General features: G+C 43.7%; 1 protein-coding gene across 1 annotated transcript in view; it reads left to right on the top strand.

The window, feature by feature from the left end:
* Window positions 1–2,363, top strand: part of CDC20B (cell division cycle 20B) — a 100,578-nt gene extending 98,215 nt beyond the window's left edge. The window contains exons 11-12 of the mRNA XM_075589138.1: window positions 442–559; window positions 1,864–2,363. Of these exons, the coding sequence (XP_075445253.1) occupies window positions 442–559; window positions 1,864–1,967 (222 nt within the window). The 3' untranslated portion in view covers window positions 1,968–2,363. The remainder of the gene's footprint in view (window positions 1–441; window positions 560–1,863) is intronic.
* Window positions 2,364–19,867: the final 17,504 nt, after the last annotated feature.

The raw sequence follows: 19,867 nt of genomic DNA, 5'->3' as shown, positions 1-19,867 counted from the left end.
TGGACAATGGCTGGGACTTGTGAAAAGTAGAACAGGGAACATACAGATACCAACCTGCTTTGTTGGCTTAGAGGGTACCAGTTTGGAACCCCTTCACTTACCAGAAAAAAAATCACAGAATTAATGCCATTGTATGGGGTCCTATATAATGCACAGTACAGTCTGATGTAGTGGAAATTCTACGAATTATATACACTCCTTCATATTTCTTAATCCCCAAAACTACCAGAACATTTTCACTAAATCATTTACAATTGTTGCCAATTTAAATGTGCTAACTTTTACAGTATTAATGTGAATATTCGTCATAGAAATTGCATTGGAAAAAAAAATTGAAAGTGTTTTCTTCAACGGTCTTTCCCCCAATATATTGTGATGTAGATACATCTATTTTAAAAATGTGCTCTTATTGTTTGAATAATTTATTTTTTTTGGTGGTAGATTTGTTCCCTTCTTTGGTTTCCCGAGACAAAAGAGCTGGTCACTGGTCATGGGCCTCACAAAAATCAGATGACTGTTTGGCAATACCCTTCTTTGTCAAAAGTGACTGAGTTGTATGGTAAGTAATGTCGCATAAAGCAGACGGTGAATTAAAAATGAGATGAAATAAGTTTATAAGCATTTTTAATAAATCTTCCTCATTTTTCACTTGCAAGTTTGTGCTCTTCTCTGTCAAGTAGTGAAAGACGGATTCTTTGTGATTGTCATTGTGGAAGCTGCAGAACTGGAAGATTTATTTTGTTGCAGCTGCTATTTCCATTGGAAATTATGTTTGTCCGACAAAATGCCTGTATGACTTGCATCATCAGATAATTGACTTCTTAGGTTAGACTCCAGTATATGTTTTGATTATGAATTTGGTGTTTTACTCAGTGGCGTAAGTAAACTTTTTTGGCCCCTCTGCAATTTATTTTAAAGGGCCCCAAATAAAAAACGCAAAATTAATCTAGAGTTTCCAGCGGCCTTGCGAGCCTTTCGCTTTCTTATACATTCCCCCCTCTCACACACCTCCTCCACTCTTACACCCTCTATTTATCTCCCCCCTCTCCCTCCCACATGTAGTGTCCCTATCTCTCCGGTCACTCACTCCCCCTTGCTCTACCCCTTCTCTCTCGCTCACTCTTACCCTCTCTTACTCTTCTCCCTCTCTCTCTCTTTCCCACACCTCTCTCCCCCTCCCTCTCTTACACACACTCTCTCTTTCAATTCCCCCTTTCCTCACTCAATCCACCTCTCACATTCAACCCCCCACCGCTCACTCAATCCCCCTCCTCTCTCACTCAATCCTCCTCCCCTCTCACTCAATCCCCCTCTCCTCTCACTCAATCCTCCCTTACACTCAATCTCCCATCCTCTCACTCAATCCTTCCATATCTCACCCAATTCCCCTTCCTCTGTCACTCAATCCCCCCCATCCCTTACTCATATATCCTTCTTTAACCTTGGTCGCGTTAGTGGGAATTGTAGCTGCTGCAGGTTGCATGCTGAGCTGAGATAACCACGCATTGTGGTGTGGGTGGAAGTTGAACACTGCCCAACCTCTGACCCCGAGTCACGGGGAAATTCAAACAGGTGGGGGATAGGGGAGGGGAGGTGGAGGGGGCTGGAGGAGGAATTGGCTGCAGCGTGAAGCCCTGCCCACCTGGCCCTGCAGGAAGCTGAGAGTCGGTAGAGGCTCCAGCAGCTGCCGGACACATAAGTTGGGCTCAACTTGCAGCACCGACCGGCCAGGCCCCCACGTGCTATATGAGTGCCCTCCACCCCCCGCATTGCGGTATTTTGCGGCACGCTAGTTACGCTGCTGGTTTTACTGCAGTCATCATATGATGTGAATGATGTAAATGGGTATTTCTGTGTTCCCAGGGCACAGAGGAAGAGTCCTACACCTTGCATTAAGTCCAGATCAGAAGAGAATTTTTTCTGCAGCAGCAAATGGAACAGCTTGTATATGGAAATATAGCCAATAAAAGATCATTCATTGGACTTCCTAGTACTGGATCATGACTATTGGATGATCATGCGAGCGAAGCGAATACTGTACATCAACTACACTTTGTGGACGCTTCGGATGTGTGTTTTTTTTTGTGTTTTCTCTCTCTACTGGCCAAACGACTTGACTGATTCGGATGGCATGTTGTGGGTACCTGTCTGCTATCCTACTGTAACTTAGAGATTTCAACAAAATCTGTGCAGCCCCCATCTTGAAATCGACCGGGTTCTTGATACAAAACATTAAATATATTATTTTGCAACTTGTACAATATTTTCAGACAAGGGGAACAAACCTCCAAGTTGTTTAACCAACTGAAATTTACAAACACAGGAGCTCAGAAACTTGCTTATGAGAAAATAGAAGGTAGGGTAGAGAGAGAACCCAAATACAGCACTCAGGTTCACACTCTGTGTGTAAAGTGAAAGATTTAAAACATAACTTTATTAACTGTACCAAATATATAAAATAATGGGTGTTAAAAACTGACGACCTGAAGGGATAATGACCTTCAATACTAGAACCATATAGGTTTAGGGTCTAGAGTGTAGGTGTGTTCTGTGAAATACAGGTGGCACACTAAACATAAATCCTAATGAGGATCTAACCAATCTATACTCACTGGCTCTAAGGTAAGTACTAATGGCCGCAATCGCCTATGGCAAACCTGGTAAGGCTAGATAATGAATTGTGTACTCAGAAGGTAACAGATGTCTGGTAAGTTGCTAGTAATCAATCACAGTACTTATAAGGTAGCTTATAAGGAATTATAGCTCCAGTCACTAATTGTAGTATCCTTATAAGGTAGGTGCGGTGCTTGATCAGGTTGACCTAAAGTAACCTGCTTAGGTATAAAGTAGTAGTGCGGGTATGATCTCTGATAACCTCAGTGGTGGTGTAGACATGTTAATAGCACTGTGTGCAGGTTGGTATAGAGGAAAGCACACTGACACCTATAGCTGTGAATAGCAACCAGTAAAAGCAGTAAATGTATCAAAGATACATGAACTGGTACACAATATAAATAGACCAGAGGCGATATTCGGCAGTAGCAAGCTCTCAGCTACTTCATAATATGATAGGTTGACAGTAAATATAATGAAATGAGGACAGGTATACTCCTGTACAGTGACCGATACCTCCTTCAACCAGGGATCAGTAAAATCAAATTACAATTAGTGACTGGAGCTATAATTCCTTACCTACCTACCTGCCATTAGTACTTACCTTAGAGCCAGTGAGTATAGATTGGTTAGATCCTCATTAGGATTTATGTTTAGTGTGCCACCTGTATTTCACAGAACACACCTACACTCTAGACCCTAAACCTATATGGTTCTAGTATTGAAGGTCATTATCCCTTCAGGTCGTCAGTTTTTAACACCCATTATTTTATATATTTGGTACAGTTAATAAAGTTATGTTTTAAATCATTCACTTTACACACAGAGTGTGAACCTGAGTGCTGTATTTGGGTTCTCTCTCTACCCTACCTTCTATTGTGCATATACCCAAAGCACCGTTCACCAATCACTTGTCTGAGGCAGTAGCAGGGGCTCCCCTATTGCTTATGAGAAAATAAACAGATAAATACTTAACTATATAATTTGTCAAGTTGGATGTAGCACTAGGCATTTTGTTCCTTCTAAACAGTAGTCTGGACTGCATTGGAAGGGGCCGTAAGGCAAGACACAGTCCTATGTAATCTGGAAGAAGCTGTGTTATGTATATCGGGCCATGTCTTGTGTACATTTAAATAGCTAGAAGGTGTCATCCAGACAGTCTGCTTGAACTAGGAATAACTACATTGGTATAAAGCTGCATTTAATAATATAATCAATGTAAAGTGGTATTTAGGTCTAATGTATTTATATAATTCTGTTATGATTTCTGTGATCTTTCTATGGGGCCTATTCACTAAACTGCGATAAGTGACTTAATGCTTGTTGAGTGCATTTCACACGCGGTTTTGCATGTGTAGCTATTCACAAAGCTTTGATAACATGATAAAATCGCTTGTAAACAACTTTTTAACGATCGTTAGCACTCTGGCTATGACGAGCTGTACGTTAGTTCAAAAAAATGCTGAAACTCTAATTTTTGCCAGTAACTGCTATTCACAAATCTCCGAGATGCAAATCGCGGGTTAAATACTCGCTTTTTTTTTATCATCACCTAAAGGGTGGCGAGATCGGATTTGCGATTTGCATCAGACGGCGTTTCATTTATTTTGACTACATATGATTGAAGCCGAGGGTTCTCCGAAGCTGACCCGCATTCATTTCAGCTCCGTAGACTCCCCGCTTCAATCCTATGTATTAAAAATAAAACAACAGCCCGGCTTCATTACCTTAGTGGCAAACTGCTAAGGTAATGAAGGGGTTAAAAAGCGGTAGCCGGTTAGTTGGTGGTAGAGGTGGTGGGTGAAGGGGGTAGTTGACTCGGGGTGGGTGGTTAAGCCTTGCATGAGGGGTTAACCCCTTCTTTACCTTAGCGGTTGTAACTGCTAAGGTAAGGGAGGGTTTAACCCCTCCCATGAGGCCTAACCACCCACTATGGGGCAACTACAACCTCCACCCACCCCCTCTACCACCAACAAACCAGGTATTGCTGTTTAACCCCTTCATTATCTTATCAGTTCGCCACTAACGTAAAGAAGATCACCTTTAATTAAAAACAATTGTACATAGTAATGAATGTGGGTGTTCTCCGGAGCTGAAACATGGGCCATGACACGGGACAATTAAACTTGCAGGAGATACCTCATACAGCGACCTGTAGCGCGCGAAGCAGTTCCGGAGACCCCCTGCTTCAATAATAGGTACAATTTTTTTTAAATTAAACAGGACCATCGCCAGTAACAGCTGTGCAGGGAGAAGCAGCTTCTCTGTACGCAACTCGCCCAGACCGCTGGAGTGAAATTGAATGTTAAGTTGATTTCGCTCGTAAAGCAAATACCGCACGAGTTTGTATGTCATTTTTGTAACAAACGTTAAAAAAAAAGGCAATTTACTTTAGTGAATAACGTTTTTACACAAATGTCATACTGTGAGGTAGGAACATGCCAACATGTTCGATGCTGCAATTAACTTATCGAAGTTTTGTGACTAGGCCTCTATGTGTAATGTTGATTTAAATAAGAATGATACATGATCTAGCTATATTTATTGTATATAGTAATATTTTACTTGTATTTGTTTTAATTAAATCATCACCGTTGTAATATTTACTTGTGACCTACAATGGCATGTTGTTAAGACCACACCCCTACATATAGTATATACCATTTACAATGTACAATGGCACAATTTACATTAATCAAATAAGCTAATTCCATATGATCACATTTAAACCGTCTGCACACATATACATGAACAGGGCTTGACAAATTACCGAAAAAGCTACTCGCCCAACAAAAAAAAAGCCACTTGCCACCTTGCTCCGCCCCTAGTCCCGTCCCCACATAAAAATGTACTAAATTCCTAATAAGAACTAATAACAACCTTCGTTTTTGACATAACAGTTTATTTATTGTATTACATCTATCCTTTACTACAATTAGTCCTTGTTACATAGATACATAGTAGATGAGGTTGGAATAAGACATACGTCCATCAAGTTTAACCTAGGCCAAATTTAGATGACAGATACCTTATCCTATATCCCTACTTACAGTATATTAATCCAGAGGAAGGCAAACAAAAAACCCCAGTTACACATCCAATGATATCTCATAAGGGGGAAAATAAATTCCTTCCTGGCTCCAAGACTTGTCAATCAGATTACTCCCTGGATCAACACCCTTCCTATGTTTACTTATTAGGTACATCCCTGTATACCTTTCCTTTCTAAAAAGATGTCCAATCTTTTTTTGGAAGATATCTGTTGGATAATATATAGCTTTCTTCTACGCAGGGCAGAATATAAAAACGGCACAGGGGGTCTCTGCTGCACAGAGCTTAGATAAAAGTAGAACAACAAGTTCAAAGACCAGTGCTGCACGGTGAGAACTAGATTCAAGGAGAAAATTGTTCAAAAGCTCACAAAAATGAAGACATTGATATTCATATAACTGCACAGACAGAAAAATATATGAATCATGAACAAAGTTCTTCCATAATGAAAATGTGAGTGTGATATAGACCAATCACGTCTCCTACGATCGGCTGCAAATGTACAAGGGCAATGAGTCCCTGGTGAGACTGGTCAGCAGAAGGAGGGGGAAAGACAGAACCGCCCCGCGGAAAACCTCTCTTCAATAACCTAAGTGGCAAATGTATCCCTCACTTCCTTCATGAACCCCTCCATGTTAAACCTCTTCATAGAGTGAGATAGCATAGCATAAGTGTCACAAGAGACTCCTGTGGCGGGTAGGATCTCGGTGGCCGGAACAGCACGAGCGTAGTAGGGGTCACAAGCAGAGATCAGAGGCAGGCGGCAGATAGCAAAGTCAGGTAACAAGCAGGGGTCCAAGGCAGGCGGCAGGTAGCAAAGTCAGGTAACAAGCAGAGGTCCGAGGCAGGCGGCAGGTAGCGAAGTCAGGTAACAAGCAGAGGTCAGCAACGAGGAGACTGGAACAGGACAGGGGAGCATGGACAGGTCTGGGGGCAGGGACTGAGAACAGGAACAAACAGGGACAAGCCAGATTACCAGCAAGGGTCTTTACTGTGAACAGACTATAATACAGGTACAGGTACATGAACAGATCAGAATCAAAGACAGAGGCATGTGCATAGGCGTCTGACTAGAAGCAAAGGCAATTGAACCAACCAGGAAGCAGAAGCTATAAAGGACAGAGACAGGAGCAACAAGAAGACAGACAGGCAGACAGAGGAACCCAGAGGAAACAGAAGACAGCAGCACACCCAGTGGACAAAGAAGAACTATGGCTAAGCAGCAGGTCTAGGCGATCCTGACATTAAGCCACTGTTTAATGTATCAGTCCCATAGGTAGAAGCAGTCTCTGCATGAGCAGTCCCCTGCAATACTCACAGTTTCTTCCTTCTGTGCTGCAGGAGCGTGGGTGACAGGCCCACATGGAGTGGGCGGAGTGGCTGTACCCCACTATAGCCGCTTTCTCACAATTCTTATCCACCAGGTTCTTCACATAGTCATCCCACAACGTGGTGGCGACAAGGGCTGTACGGGGAGACCGGGGGACCAGGGGCTGTGCGGTTAGACCGGGGAACAGGAGGCTCCAGGAACCAGTGCTGTGAGACCGAGACAGCGGGGGACAAGTTGCGCGGTGAGAGCAAGGGACTGGCGGCTGGGTGCTGCGAGACCAGGGACAGGCGGCTTGGTGCTGTGAAACCAGGGGATCCCTCCCGTCGACCCTGCCTCTCTCCCCCCGGCTCTGCCCCCTCCTGTCGCCTCCATCTCTCTCCCCCCTCACTCTCCTCCTTAAGCTCCCTCTCCCCCTCACACACACACTCTCCCACTTACATACACTCTCCCACTTACACACACACACACTTACACACACACACACACACACACCCCAGCGAGAGCGTATGCAATCCTGTTAGAGCCCACCCAATCCTCTCAGTGCTCACCCACCCACCCAATCTCCTCTCTCCCTCCTGTCAGCTGCACTGACTGGGTGGCTGCCAGGACACTGCTATGTGGGGATGGGAGAGTTTTCCGGCTCTCCCCCCATGGCGGCCGCACAACCCCTGAGGTGCAACCCCAGTTGAAAACCACTGAGCCTGGAGGCAATCAGCCATGCCATCCTCCACCCCCCAAGGAGAGGGCTTACCTCCCATACACAGTATATCCCCCAGGATGTGCCAGCAGAACTACACCACGGATTTGCTTGGAGGAAGGATGTCGTGAGGGAAAAGGGAAGGAGGAGGAGAACGAAGTTGTGACTTAAAGTAGCATCCCATTGTCATGGCAACGCCACTCGGCCATTTTGATGGGAGCTGAAGGGGGAGACACAGCACAAGAATGCCGAGAGACCCGGCACACACCGATGCACCTGCTGCTGGTAAAGAGTCGCCTACGAGCCAAATTCACATGCCCGCGGTGAGCGGGTGAGTACATTTGACGAGCCCTGTACATGAATATGCATATAGGTATGGTATATCATGAATATTTCAGCTGCATTTGTGAGGGACACACAGCAAAAAAGAACTATAATTAAAAAAAGAGTATTTATGTACCGGTATGTATAATTTTGTATGTATCAATTTATATAGCGCTATCCATGTACGCAGTGGTTTACAATATTACAATGAAATAGGAAGTAAATAAGGTACATTACAAACAATGGGAATAAGTACACCAGGTAAATGACAACATAAGGCTAAATGAGACCCTGTCTCAAAGAGTTTACCACCTAAGTGTTATGTTGTGAGGCTTACAGACACATGAGTAAAAAGTGCATTATTAAAAGTGCAGACATAGGATGTCATAACAGAGGCGTAAAACATGTAATAAGCTGCTTCTTCCAAGAGGGGAATTTTCAGCTAGGCTTTGAATGTGGAAAGGAGACATCTTTTACCTTCTAGATTTGAAATCTGATTCTTGCACTCCACAATACCAGCTGTTTGTGGATGATAAGGTACATTAAATCTTTGTTCAATCCATTTCACTTTCATCACCTGACCTGTGAAATGAGTACCCCTATCTAACTCAAAAATACATAGGAAACGCCCTTTGGAAAAAACATTCCTTAAAAACCTTTGCCGTTGTAATCGTCTTTCCTAACTGGAATTTCTTCAAACACTTCTAAAAGTCTCTGTTGTCCCAAACTCTCATGATAGTAACGCTTCAAGAAAATCTTTAAATGTTCTGAAACTATATGACGCATCTCCCCATTCTGGTCATGACATAAAACACCGTTCTCAAGAACAAAAGCAGGTTTTAAATCAACCCGATTTAAAGCAATAGAAGCATCTTTCGCTCGTTCATCTAAAAAGGAATAAAATTGCGTATCTATATCTAACTGCTGCTATTAAAATAGGATCAGAAAACACTACAGATTCTGCAATTAATGCTATTTCTTTAGCCAAAGAAACAATTGTATGACTTTTTTCAATATAAAAAACTGTCCTGCTTTATGTTTTGGTTCCTGCAATTCAACTGAACAAACAAAAGATGTCACTAGCGATTACAGCCTTTCCATTTTATCATTAGCCAAAAACTTGTGGCTGTCCTTCACAAAGCCGTGCAATGGAACCCATATTCTGTAAAAATCTGTACTGACTTTGAAATAGAGCATCCGCTCCCTGTACATCAATTACCACGGATTGAGCAGACATTGTTTCCCTGCTCTCATCTGGCTGAGTTGTAATTGCTTGGCTAATACAGGGTTATTGTCTCTTAAGGGTATGGTTGCTATACTTTACATATGTCTTACATCTTTTCTTTTCATCTGCAGGGAGTTATATGTGGCGACTATAGACCAAACAAAGCGAGCCAAGCACACCAAAAAGAATTATAAGGAAGAAATTAATGACTTCCTTATAATTCTTTTTGGTGTGCTTGGCTCTCTCTGTTTGCTATGCTGCTCCCTGACTAGGACTTTCTGCGTGTAGCACTCAGCATTTTCAGCTTGTTTTTTTCATTTAGTTCCTTTGATCTAGGGGCATCCCAAGTGGTTTTTTCCTGATCCCCCTTTTTACTTCACACAACTATAGACCACACACCCGGCATTCATTTAATTTCATTTCATTTGGACAGTATTTTGTTTATTTTAGAATGCCATTATTTCATATTTTTACATTTTATTTTTTTTGTGCAGACATGTACTGTAGAAATGCAATGGGCACAAATTTGCTCCCAGTTATGTTACTGTGTTAAGAAAAAGTGAAAATAAAATGAGCAAGGCACTAAACCCTTTGAATCTGTGGTTACCTTCATGTCTAGGTGGTTGTTATAAATGTGGACGTACACACTGTTTAACATGTAAACACATTATGAATAAGAGTACAGGCATACCCCGGTTTAAGGACACTCACTTTAAGTACACTCGCGAGTAAGTACATATCGCCCAATAGGCAAACGGCAGCTCACGCATGCGCCTGTCATCACGTCCTGAACAGCAATACCGGCTCCCCACCTGTACCGAAGCTGTGCGCAAGCGGGGAGACTATAGAGCCTGTTACACATGTGTTATTTACATCAGTTATGCACTTATATAACGATTGCAGTACAGTACATGCATCGATAAGTGGGGGAAAATGGTAGTGCTTCACTTTAAGTACATTTTCGCTTTACATACATGCTCCGGTCCCATTGCGTACGTTAATGCGGGGTATGCCTGTATTGAATTTTCATCAAATGTAACAGGAGAGGTATTTAGAATGAAACATTTTATAAATTGTAATACTGATTACGTTGTCTACCTGCTCATTTGTCCCTATGGCCTTTATTATATAGGGCGCACAAAAAGAAGTTTAAAAGAACGTTTCACAGAACACAGAAGGAATATCTTGAAAGGTTTCCTTGGCCATGGGGTCTCAAGACAATTTTTAACAACCCACAATAAGAGTATAGAGGGACTGTTGATTGTGGGGATTGAACACATTAACAAAACAACTATGAGGGGTGATAGGCTTTAAAGACTTAGAAAACAGGAGACCTACTGGATTTTTAAATTACAAACACTTAGTCCAGCAGGTTTAAATGAGGATTTGGACCTTTTAGCTTTTCAATAAATAACACGTGTTTCTTTGTAATTAATCATTTATCCCATCTTAGCCCCACTATTTATATTTCTCTTTCAATATATATTTTTTATTTTTAAAATCAGGTATTGGGAGTTTTAAGTGTTTCATTATACATAATCTAATGTGTTTAAAATCATTTTTAATGTTTTAATGTGTGTAATGAGTATTGATCTTTTAACTAACTTTTGTAATAAGTTTATTGAATGTATTTTTTCGTGACATGAACTAGTCATCATATCATCAGCACTAGTTCATTTATATATAGAGGATTCATCAATCAATTTCATCAATATTGCTCAATTTAACAATTTGTAATTAGCAAGCCTATATATTAGGATTGGATTAGTGCCGTGATATCCCTGACGAAGCCATTCATTGGTGAAATGCGTAGGAGGAGGAGCTAAGGGTCTGTGCTCCCATTTGGTCTAGTAGAGTGAATCAAGTAGTACAGCTGTTTGGGTCTACGATAGCGGCACCTGCCACAGGCTTGCTTGCCTGTCTATCTCGTTTCATCACTGCGGAGGAGGATCGGAGGAGGATCAACACAGCCCAGTGACAACCTGGAAGGGTCGGTACGTCATATCCAGAAGTGACGTCAGACCCGGACACCCGGCGGGCTGTGAGATGCCAGCAATTTTTCCTGTGTGACCAGAGAGTCTTGTTGGGTGGAGAGAACCATTGGACCCCTACGGATCATCGGTGGATTTAGGGTGAGCACACTGAGCATTGGCTCAACCCTGGGGTACTCCTCTCAACCTACATATGCCCTGACTATTCACGTATTCATCTCGGGGCAACCTCCTGGGTCCCAAGGAATCTGATCTCCAGCCGGGTTTTTCCCGCTGTTATCCCTTTTCGATCCAACGAGCTGGAACTTGCTTCATTTGCACATCAATATTTATTTGAAGTTTATTATTGTATTTTTTGAGTTTAAGTGTTTTTAGATCCACTGATTGTGATCTTAGGGACATAATCCATTATAAAGGGTTTTTATTTACCACTACCTCATTGACTGCGCTTCCCATTTGTTTTTTTCTTTCTGTTATGCCAATTTGTTCATGGGTAACTGGGAGCAAAACTTTACGTGGAGCAATATTCCTTTTAGCGATCACATTATTATTTGAAGACAATAGATAGATGATGTGTTGACTGTCTTGCTTGACAGGAAATAAACTTTCAATAACTTTATTATTTTTTTCCAAGAGTTCTTGGATCTGTTTTTGGGGATCTCTAAGGATTGTCATATTTTCTCAAAAATATTTTTAAAAGAAGTAGATTTTAACAGTTGTTTACGTGCTTGTATTTACAGAGGTTGAATTAAAAATATACAACATAGCCAGTTCCAGAGGATTAGGAACAACTGTAGAGAATTGTCTGACTACATGGTAAAAGCTGAAAATGTGAAAAATATTTTTGGGGAAAGAGGATATGACAACACTGACAGCAGGGCACAAAGGAGCAGGTGGATAACCACCACAGCTAGCCGGGATCAATTCCTCAACTTCTCCGATAAACACGCAAGGGGGTAACAAGCTGCACCTAAGGGCAGCAATGGAATTTACAGAGAGAACTGTACCAGGAAATAGGGGTCAGAGGAGTGGTACAAAAGAGGAGTGGGTCAGGCAATGAAAAGGCCCATAGGCAGGCACAGTTCCAGGCAGGCAGCATCATTTTCTGATGCGAGTAAATTAAAATGTCATCCTGGTATATTGCAAGTAGAGTGTAAAATGACATAAACAAAAAGCTGAAAGACCGCAGGAAGTCCAAATGGCATTGCACAATATTCCAAGTGTCTCACCAGATTGTACGCCCCTGTTAAAATATAAAAAAGAAGATAAGCACAAAACCCTCATGGTGTAGTATTTAAATCAATTTAGTGATGTAAAAAAGGGGGGTGATAAATGCACGTAAAAAAATAAAAGACATAAAAGAGTAAAACTTTGACGCTGACAAGTAGACAGCAAGGGAAGACAGGCAATGTGTAGACACCGAAATGCAGGTGCTAAGTGCAGCGCAGGAAATCCTAGTCCAAGTAAGTGAATACCATCATGGTCCTCTAGGTGCTGGAATAGGGCAACTATGGGACTTTTCCAGCTCACAGAGAGTTAATCCTCCCTAGAATAGCTAATTCAGCTGCTGCCTAATTGAGAAGGCTGAACTCCTGATTGCTAATGGAGTTTTAATAGTCGTTACGTGACTACAGAGTGCTGCCATGCCAGAGAGCTACCATTGAGAAGGATTGCTGTCCCAGAGAAGGGGACCGAGAAGCGTCCTTCATAGCTGTGGAAGCTGGGACAGACCGTGCTGAAGCGGGGAATGTCCTGTCCTTGACAGTGGACTTACAGAGGAGAGTTTCTCTGAGCTCACGTGGGGCCGAGCTCCCCTAGCTAGGAAAGGCCGCGAGGCCGCACTGAAGCGGGGGCGTCTCTGCCAACACCTGGACTTACCGATAAGCAAAACCCTTATTTGCTGTATATAGAGACTTTATATGCTCAGCAATAATAGTATCTGTTTGGGGTGGAACCCACTCAGCTGCTCCTCCTCCTTCTCTTACCGTGCACCCCAAAACTGGAACAACCTACCAGAGACACTCGCATCCACCACCAGTTTAAGTTCTTTCAAATCTAAGGCTGTCTCACATTTTAATCTGGTCTGTAACTGTTTCATATGCCCATAATATATATTTTCTTTAACTGTGCATGCAATGTCTTGTATATAATGTATACCCTGTTCATTTATGTAACTGTATTTGTAACCATGTATTATTTGTCTTAACTCTGTGCCCAGAACATACTTGAAAACGAGAGGTAACTCTCAATGTATTACTTCCTGGTAAAATATTTTATAAATAAATAAATCCAGGTTAGTAAGGGTTGAAGCTGAATGTACAGTTAGTCTCCTAAGAGGAGTAGAAGTTTATTTTATGATTGGTTTGGACTTAAAGGGACAGTGGGCCTGTAAGTATATTATTTAATCCCTGTAAATAAACCCCATGTAGAGAAATGCTACGCTTCCTGCCTTAAATTGGGACCAAAAGAGACTGCAACGTGGTGTGGGCATCACACAAGGTAGACTTTCAGACAGACACTCAGCCAGGATAAGCGGTGACAGAGGACAGGTAGGAGGTGACAGAGGACAGGTAAGTGGTGGTTACCGAAGTGATGCAGCTTAATTTTTGTCTACGGGCTACTTGTGGCTCCTTTCCTCAGCAATCCCCGCCTGTGGGAAACATAAGAGGAGCTACATCTGTATATACGTATATGCTGTATGATGTACTCTATACTATAGTGGTAGTTAGTTACAACTACAGTATATCTTAGATATAGGATGATGAGTGAAACCAGACAGTCACAGTACATTATGAATGAACTTGGTAGATTTTATACTAATAAATTGAACTTTTTCTGGCTTGGTGTCACGGTTGTGCTCGCCACAAACCAGGACCGGACCGTGGGGCTGAGGTGGGGTTGGGTAATCACCGACCTGAGACCACGAAGTCGGATCCGGAATGCACAGTTCGTCGTCGTACGTAGCAGGGTCGGGACTGGAGAAGGCAGCATAGTCAGTGGACGAGCCAGGGTCAGGATTGGAGACATCAGGGAGAACACTATCCAGGCAGAGCTTCGGCAACAGGTAGTCAAGTCGGTCCCGCTTCAGCGTAGTAGCTGCAGGGCGGGAGAGGGTACTGCGCGTGCGGCGACCATGGCCCATGGTACCGGTCTCCGGAAGGGGTAGGCAGACCGGAGTGGGCACACCGGGAGCTGAAGTAAACACCGGAGGTCCTCTGCTTCAGCACAGGAACCAGGGCACGGCCTCTGCAATAGAGAGGGAGCAGCAGGCTCCAGGAACCAGCAGACAGGCCTCTGCTATGGAAGGGCAGCAGGCCTCAGGAAACAGGGAGCTGAAGGAAATGCTGGGGATCCTCCGCTTCAGCACAGGTATCAGGACACGGCCTCTGCAATGGAGAGGGAGCAGCAGGCCCCATGACCTTGTAGACAGGCCTCTGCTATGGGAAGGGCAGCAGGCCTCAGGGAACAGGGAGCTGAAGATCACTGCTTCAGCACAGGAACCAGGAACTAGGAACATGAACTAGGAACATGAACTAGGAACATGGAACAGGAACATGGAACATGGAACATGGAAACGTAACAAGAGATAACAAGCCTAGGGCTTGTGACAAAACACATGTAACATCCAAGAAGAATTATGCTTGGCAGAGAAGCATTGTGGGAATGCTGTATTTAAAGGTCAGCGAACCAATAGCAGAAGGGGCGTGTGACAGCATTGCTCTAATGACTGAACCCAGGCTGGGGCTGCAGAAATAGCTAGTACAGCTGCAGTAGATATCAGGGGGAGTGTTCCAGGACTGCACAGGTCTGCAAGGCAAGGTAAGCAGTAAACTAAGGTGTGGATTCCTTACACTTGGCCTTTCAGTCAATGTAAATACTCTCTCCACTCTGAGAGACTTTGCATCTCATTTATGGCCTGATCTACAATCTTTTTTTTGCTTTTTTATAAAGGCTTAGTGTGCCTACTGTACACTGTGATTTCTTACCCCACATACAAATGAAGACCACACAGTTTTGTGGAAGTAAAATAAGGTCACAACTTTCTTATTTAAACTGAAAAGGAAAATGAACCTGTCAGCCAACCTGCTAGTCCCTGTCTGCACACGGCCCAGTGTGTCGCAACTAGCATGGCGGGAGATGCTTACGCTGCACTCCGCTGGTCTTGCTGCCCTTCTGGTGGCCAGGGCCCAGCCAAATAAGTTGGAGCCCAGCTTCCTAAGATTTGTACAGGGGTACAGCCCGTCTTCATAAGTTGGCGCCTCAGTTCTTGGCATTTCCCAGCACCCTTAAACTGACTGGCCTGTCAATTCCGCCACCCAGAGGACCCATTAAGGCCACTTAAAGTGTACGAACTCCCAACCAAAGCTATGACCCTGCGCTCTGACCACTTATTGCCTGTAAAGGCAGACTGAGGTTTCGGATCAAGATGCTATGACAATCTATCATGAAAGTAGCGCTCCAAACTGCAGCATGTATAGCATAAACATAGTGGATAAGCAAAGTGCTTTAAAAAGTAAATACAGGCTTCCAATTAAGGGGGACATTGTAATATTTAACAGTCAGTTTGTGAACAACTACAATTAAATACAATTATTTTGCTGCTCGAGAGACAGACAGGAAAAGCGAGAGTTTTAATAATACCTGGTTGCATTAAATGAACAAAGGTTATACATTCACTTTACAGACATTTTCCTGAACCGTTAGAGATAGGATTATGGGTATTTGGGCATGTGTAACCTTTAAATTGGTGTTAGAAGAGGTAGGATAGACCTGCAATATGTTTATCAAATTCAGTATTACTTATTAATGTTTTCCTTCAGTATACACAAAGTACCAAGCTCAGGTTACAGAGAAAGATTTCTACAAAAAAATAGTTATACAGGCATACCCCGCTTTAAGGACACTCACTTTAAGTACACTCGCGAGTAAGTACATATCGCTCAATAGGCAAATGGCAGCTCATGCATGCACCTGTCAGCACATCCTGAACAGCAATACCAGCTACCTACCTGTACCGAAGCTGTGCGCAAGCGGGGAGACTATAGAGCCTGTTACACATGTCTTATTTACATCAGTTATACACGTATATGACGATTGCAGTACAGTACATGCATCGATAAGTGGGGAAAAAGTAGTGCTTCACTTTAAGTACATTTTCGCTTTACATACATGCTCCGGTCCCATTGCGTACATTAATGCGGGGTATGCCTGTAATAAATGCAGACAGTTTAATCAAAAGAATAAGGATAAAGAAAGAATTCCTATACGTTACCACTCAACATGTATGCGGTTTCTTCCACTTGCAACAGTATTCAGTTGAAAAGTATGAGACGCCCCGTATCTTGTTGACATCAGATACTCTCTTGGATGAAATCTACTTCCGAATTAAAATTGCAGGATGTTATATTCCAAATTCCCTTAGTTGAAATCAACCTAAGCTGCCTTCCTGGGCATGTTCTCAGCAATCTCTCTATGTCAGTTTATGACAGAAGAAAAAGCCTGTTCCTTTGACGTTTATACCTTGCCTCAATATATAAAAGATTCATAACTGTTTTTATAGTACTTAGACACATGCCATGTACACTGTTACGTCTGTGTACTTAATCTACAGCCCAGATATGAAATATGATCATATAACTTATATTTATGCATGAGCAACAGATAGAGATTCTACGTAGAAAACCACTGTTTTTTGGTATCATTTCGCACTGATTATAAATATCTATTTGTTATTCTTGCAAAGTGCGGTCAGGCCCAGAATATTCTCTGTGGCACCGCTAACTGCTGAAGCGAGTGGGGGGATGGTCAGAGTGGGGGAAATGGTTGTGGGTGGGCGGCCCCTGAATCAGGTAAAATTATCACAAGAGCCGTTGGAACTGTGGGTGCAGGAACGCTGCCCCCTGGTGGCGGTTCTCTTCCCGCCTGCTTGAAGCGGAGTTGCAGGTGGCTCTGGGAGGTAAGGATCACCCAGCCAGGGAGAGAGGGCCGAGCTGCTCTGTGGCAAAGTTTGCTGTAGTGGAGGAAGCGGCCCGACAGCTCTGACCGCACTGGAAATCACCCCCCAGGGGAGGGGGAACCCTGCAGCGAACTTGCGGACCTTCGGTGCTGCAGAGGCGGCAGCACAGGAAAGAGGTATCTGAAAAGAAAAATAAATAATCAAAGAACTTTGTGATGGGGCGCAGGGTATTTACAACTTTTGTTTGTTTGTCCCCTTTCCTCCCCCCCCCTTAGCTGTTGCCACCCGTGCCAACATTCTAATAATCCAATACCCTCATGGAGAGGGAGAATGGGGAGGGGGGAAACCGACCCACACACAAATACCTGAGGCACATCCGCCCTTATGAGGCGACTTCCACATTCTGGGGCCTCTGCCTCATCTTAACAGTAGAGTTGCAGTCTCTCCCTCTTCCATTTTATCCCAGATCCGTCTTTAAATACATAATTGAGGTACTAGGGGAGATCCTGCTGCAGCCACAAATGGATATAAATGTGAACGGTGCTTTGGGTGTAAACACAGTAGTAGATAATGAAGAGAGAGAACCCAATGTAGCACTCAGGTTCACACTCTGAAGATGAGTGAATGATTTAAAACACAATCTTTATTAGTAGCAACGTATATAAAATAAGGATGATAGAACAACGTACTGGAGGTAGGTTGATCCTAAATAATGTTAGCCATATTGTCTCCGGATCAGACTAGTATGTGTGTACCATGTAATTTTAATAAACCACTGGTGACATGACAGCACAGAAATCCTGATGCGGACCTGTGTAATGAGTGAATACTCTGGGTGTGCCCGGGTAGGTACTGAGACTACGGGTCACAAGGATATGCATAGATCCTAGTATAAAATGGTAAGTGTGACCGATAGCAACTGATCAACATAAAAAACAAATACACTATGTATACCAGTAGTGGTGATTGTGCAATCAGCTATGCTCCTCTGTTGAAATCTGCATGCCCAACACAGTGTCAGAATGTGAACCTACCTACCTCCAGTACGTTGTTCTATCATCCTTATTTTATATACGTTGCTACTAATAAAGATTGTGTTTTAAATCATTCACTCATCTTCAGAGTGTGAACCTGAGTGCTACATTGGGTTCTCTCTCTTCATTATCTATTTAAATACATAATCACAGGCAAAGATGCCAATCTAATTTATCTTCTCATTTCCTCACAAGACCTCATAAAGATTGTGGGGAGGTCTCGTACAGATGGTCCATTGCCAAGTCCAAAGACCCCATTCTATTCAAGAAGCCCATCTTTGGACTGCCATTGTCCCTTCCCCTACAAGCAGCAGCAGTTTTTTTTCCAGTTAAATAATACATTTGACTGAAACATCCATGACAACTTTTTTGGCAAAGAAGTCAACAAATGCTATGCTATCACTTTTTCCATTGTGCCACACACTGCTTGAGCTCAATATTTAGGATTCCCATTTCTTCCCCATCTATCCATTATGCCCAACATTATGAGTGTTATGATAATAATTGTTTTTGTAACCTGTCCCCCTGGTCCCCCGTAAGCCCTGTTTACCTCCGCTGCGGCGGGGGATGAGCCCGGCGGGTGTCGGAGGTTGCGGGGAAGGCAGGGACAGGTGCCGGTAGCTGTGGGGGTATACGCAGGGTGATCGTGTCGCCGGTGGCTCCTGTAGCAGAATGCTGCCATCTTGCGCACAGTCGCGCATGCGCAGTAAAGTTCCGGGAGTTGCGGCGGCCATTGAAGATATCGCGCATGCGCAGTGACAAGCGTGCGAACAGCGGCCAATAGAGGAACAGTGCTGCGAGGACGACAAGCCCCATAATGCAATAGGGGCAAGACACGACATGTTGCAAAATAGCCAATAGGGCTGTCCGATTCCCCTGCACAGGACTGGATACATTTGGCGCTTGCACCACATTATGCAGTCGGAGATGGGACATCAGAGGGTAAGGGTGTAGGTGCAGGGAGTCAGTAGGCTCCAGCACAGGGCCAGAGACCCCATTAGACCCAAGCTAGGCCCCGACTCCCTTCAGTTTGTGGTTGCTGCAGGGACAGGCCCATAGATAGGGACATTGCCCCTGCAGTCCAGAGTGAGGGACACAGCCTGGACGCGGCTGCATCCTGGCCTCAGGTTACCTGGGACCAGACACCTTCAACTAAGACACATTGCATACGGTGGTACACTCCCTGCGGGACCCACCCAACGTGGAGGTGGAGACTTTGTGGTTCATCACTTCGGATCCGTGGATCCCATCTTCATCTGTGTACCCGGGTGTGGACACACCCGGCAGGTACCCAAAGCATCACGTGCACCAACTCAACACTTTAGTGGGGCAGCGCTGTCTCACACATTTGGGTGGGTAGGCTCTTGGGGGATACTGGGATGGTGCTGTGCCTGGAGCTCCTCAGTATATTGGGGTAAACCCCACAGGGGTGTGGACACGGAGTTGAGGAGGCACAGTAAGGGATTATGGTCCTGCGAGGTCTGTGAGTGTGCATCTTATTCTTATTATTGGTTCTATGAGGTGTATAGTAAAACAGTTATGCGTTACACGTGTGTATTCATTATTGTCCTGCAATGGGGTCATTCCACTCAGTAGAATCCCATTACAGGTGGAGACGCTACCGAACAATTACTCAGATGTACCCC

Source organism: Ascaphus truei, chromosome 1, assembly GCF_040206685.1.
Source record: "Ascaphus truei isolate aAscTru1 chromosome 1, aAscTru1.hap1, whole genome shotgun sequence".
Lineage (NCBI taxonomy): Eukaryota > Metazoa > Chordata > Amphibia > Anura > Ascaphidae > Ascaphus > Ascaphus truei.
The sequence above is the reverse complement of the archived record's forward strand: the minus strand, read 5'-3'. Positions and strand labels throughout refer to the sequence as shown.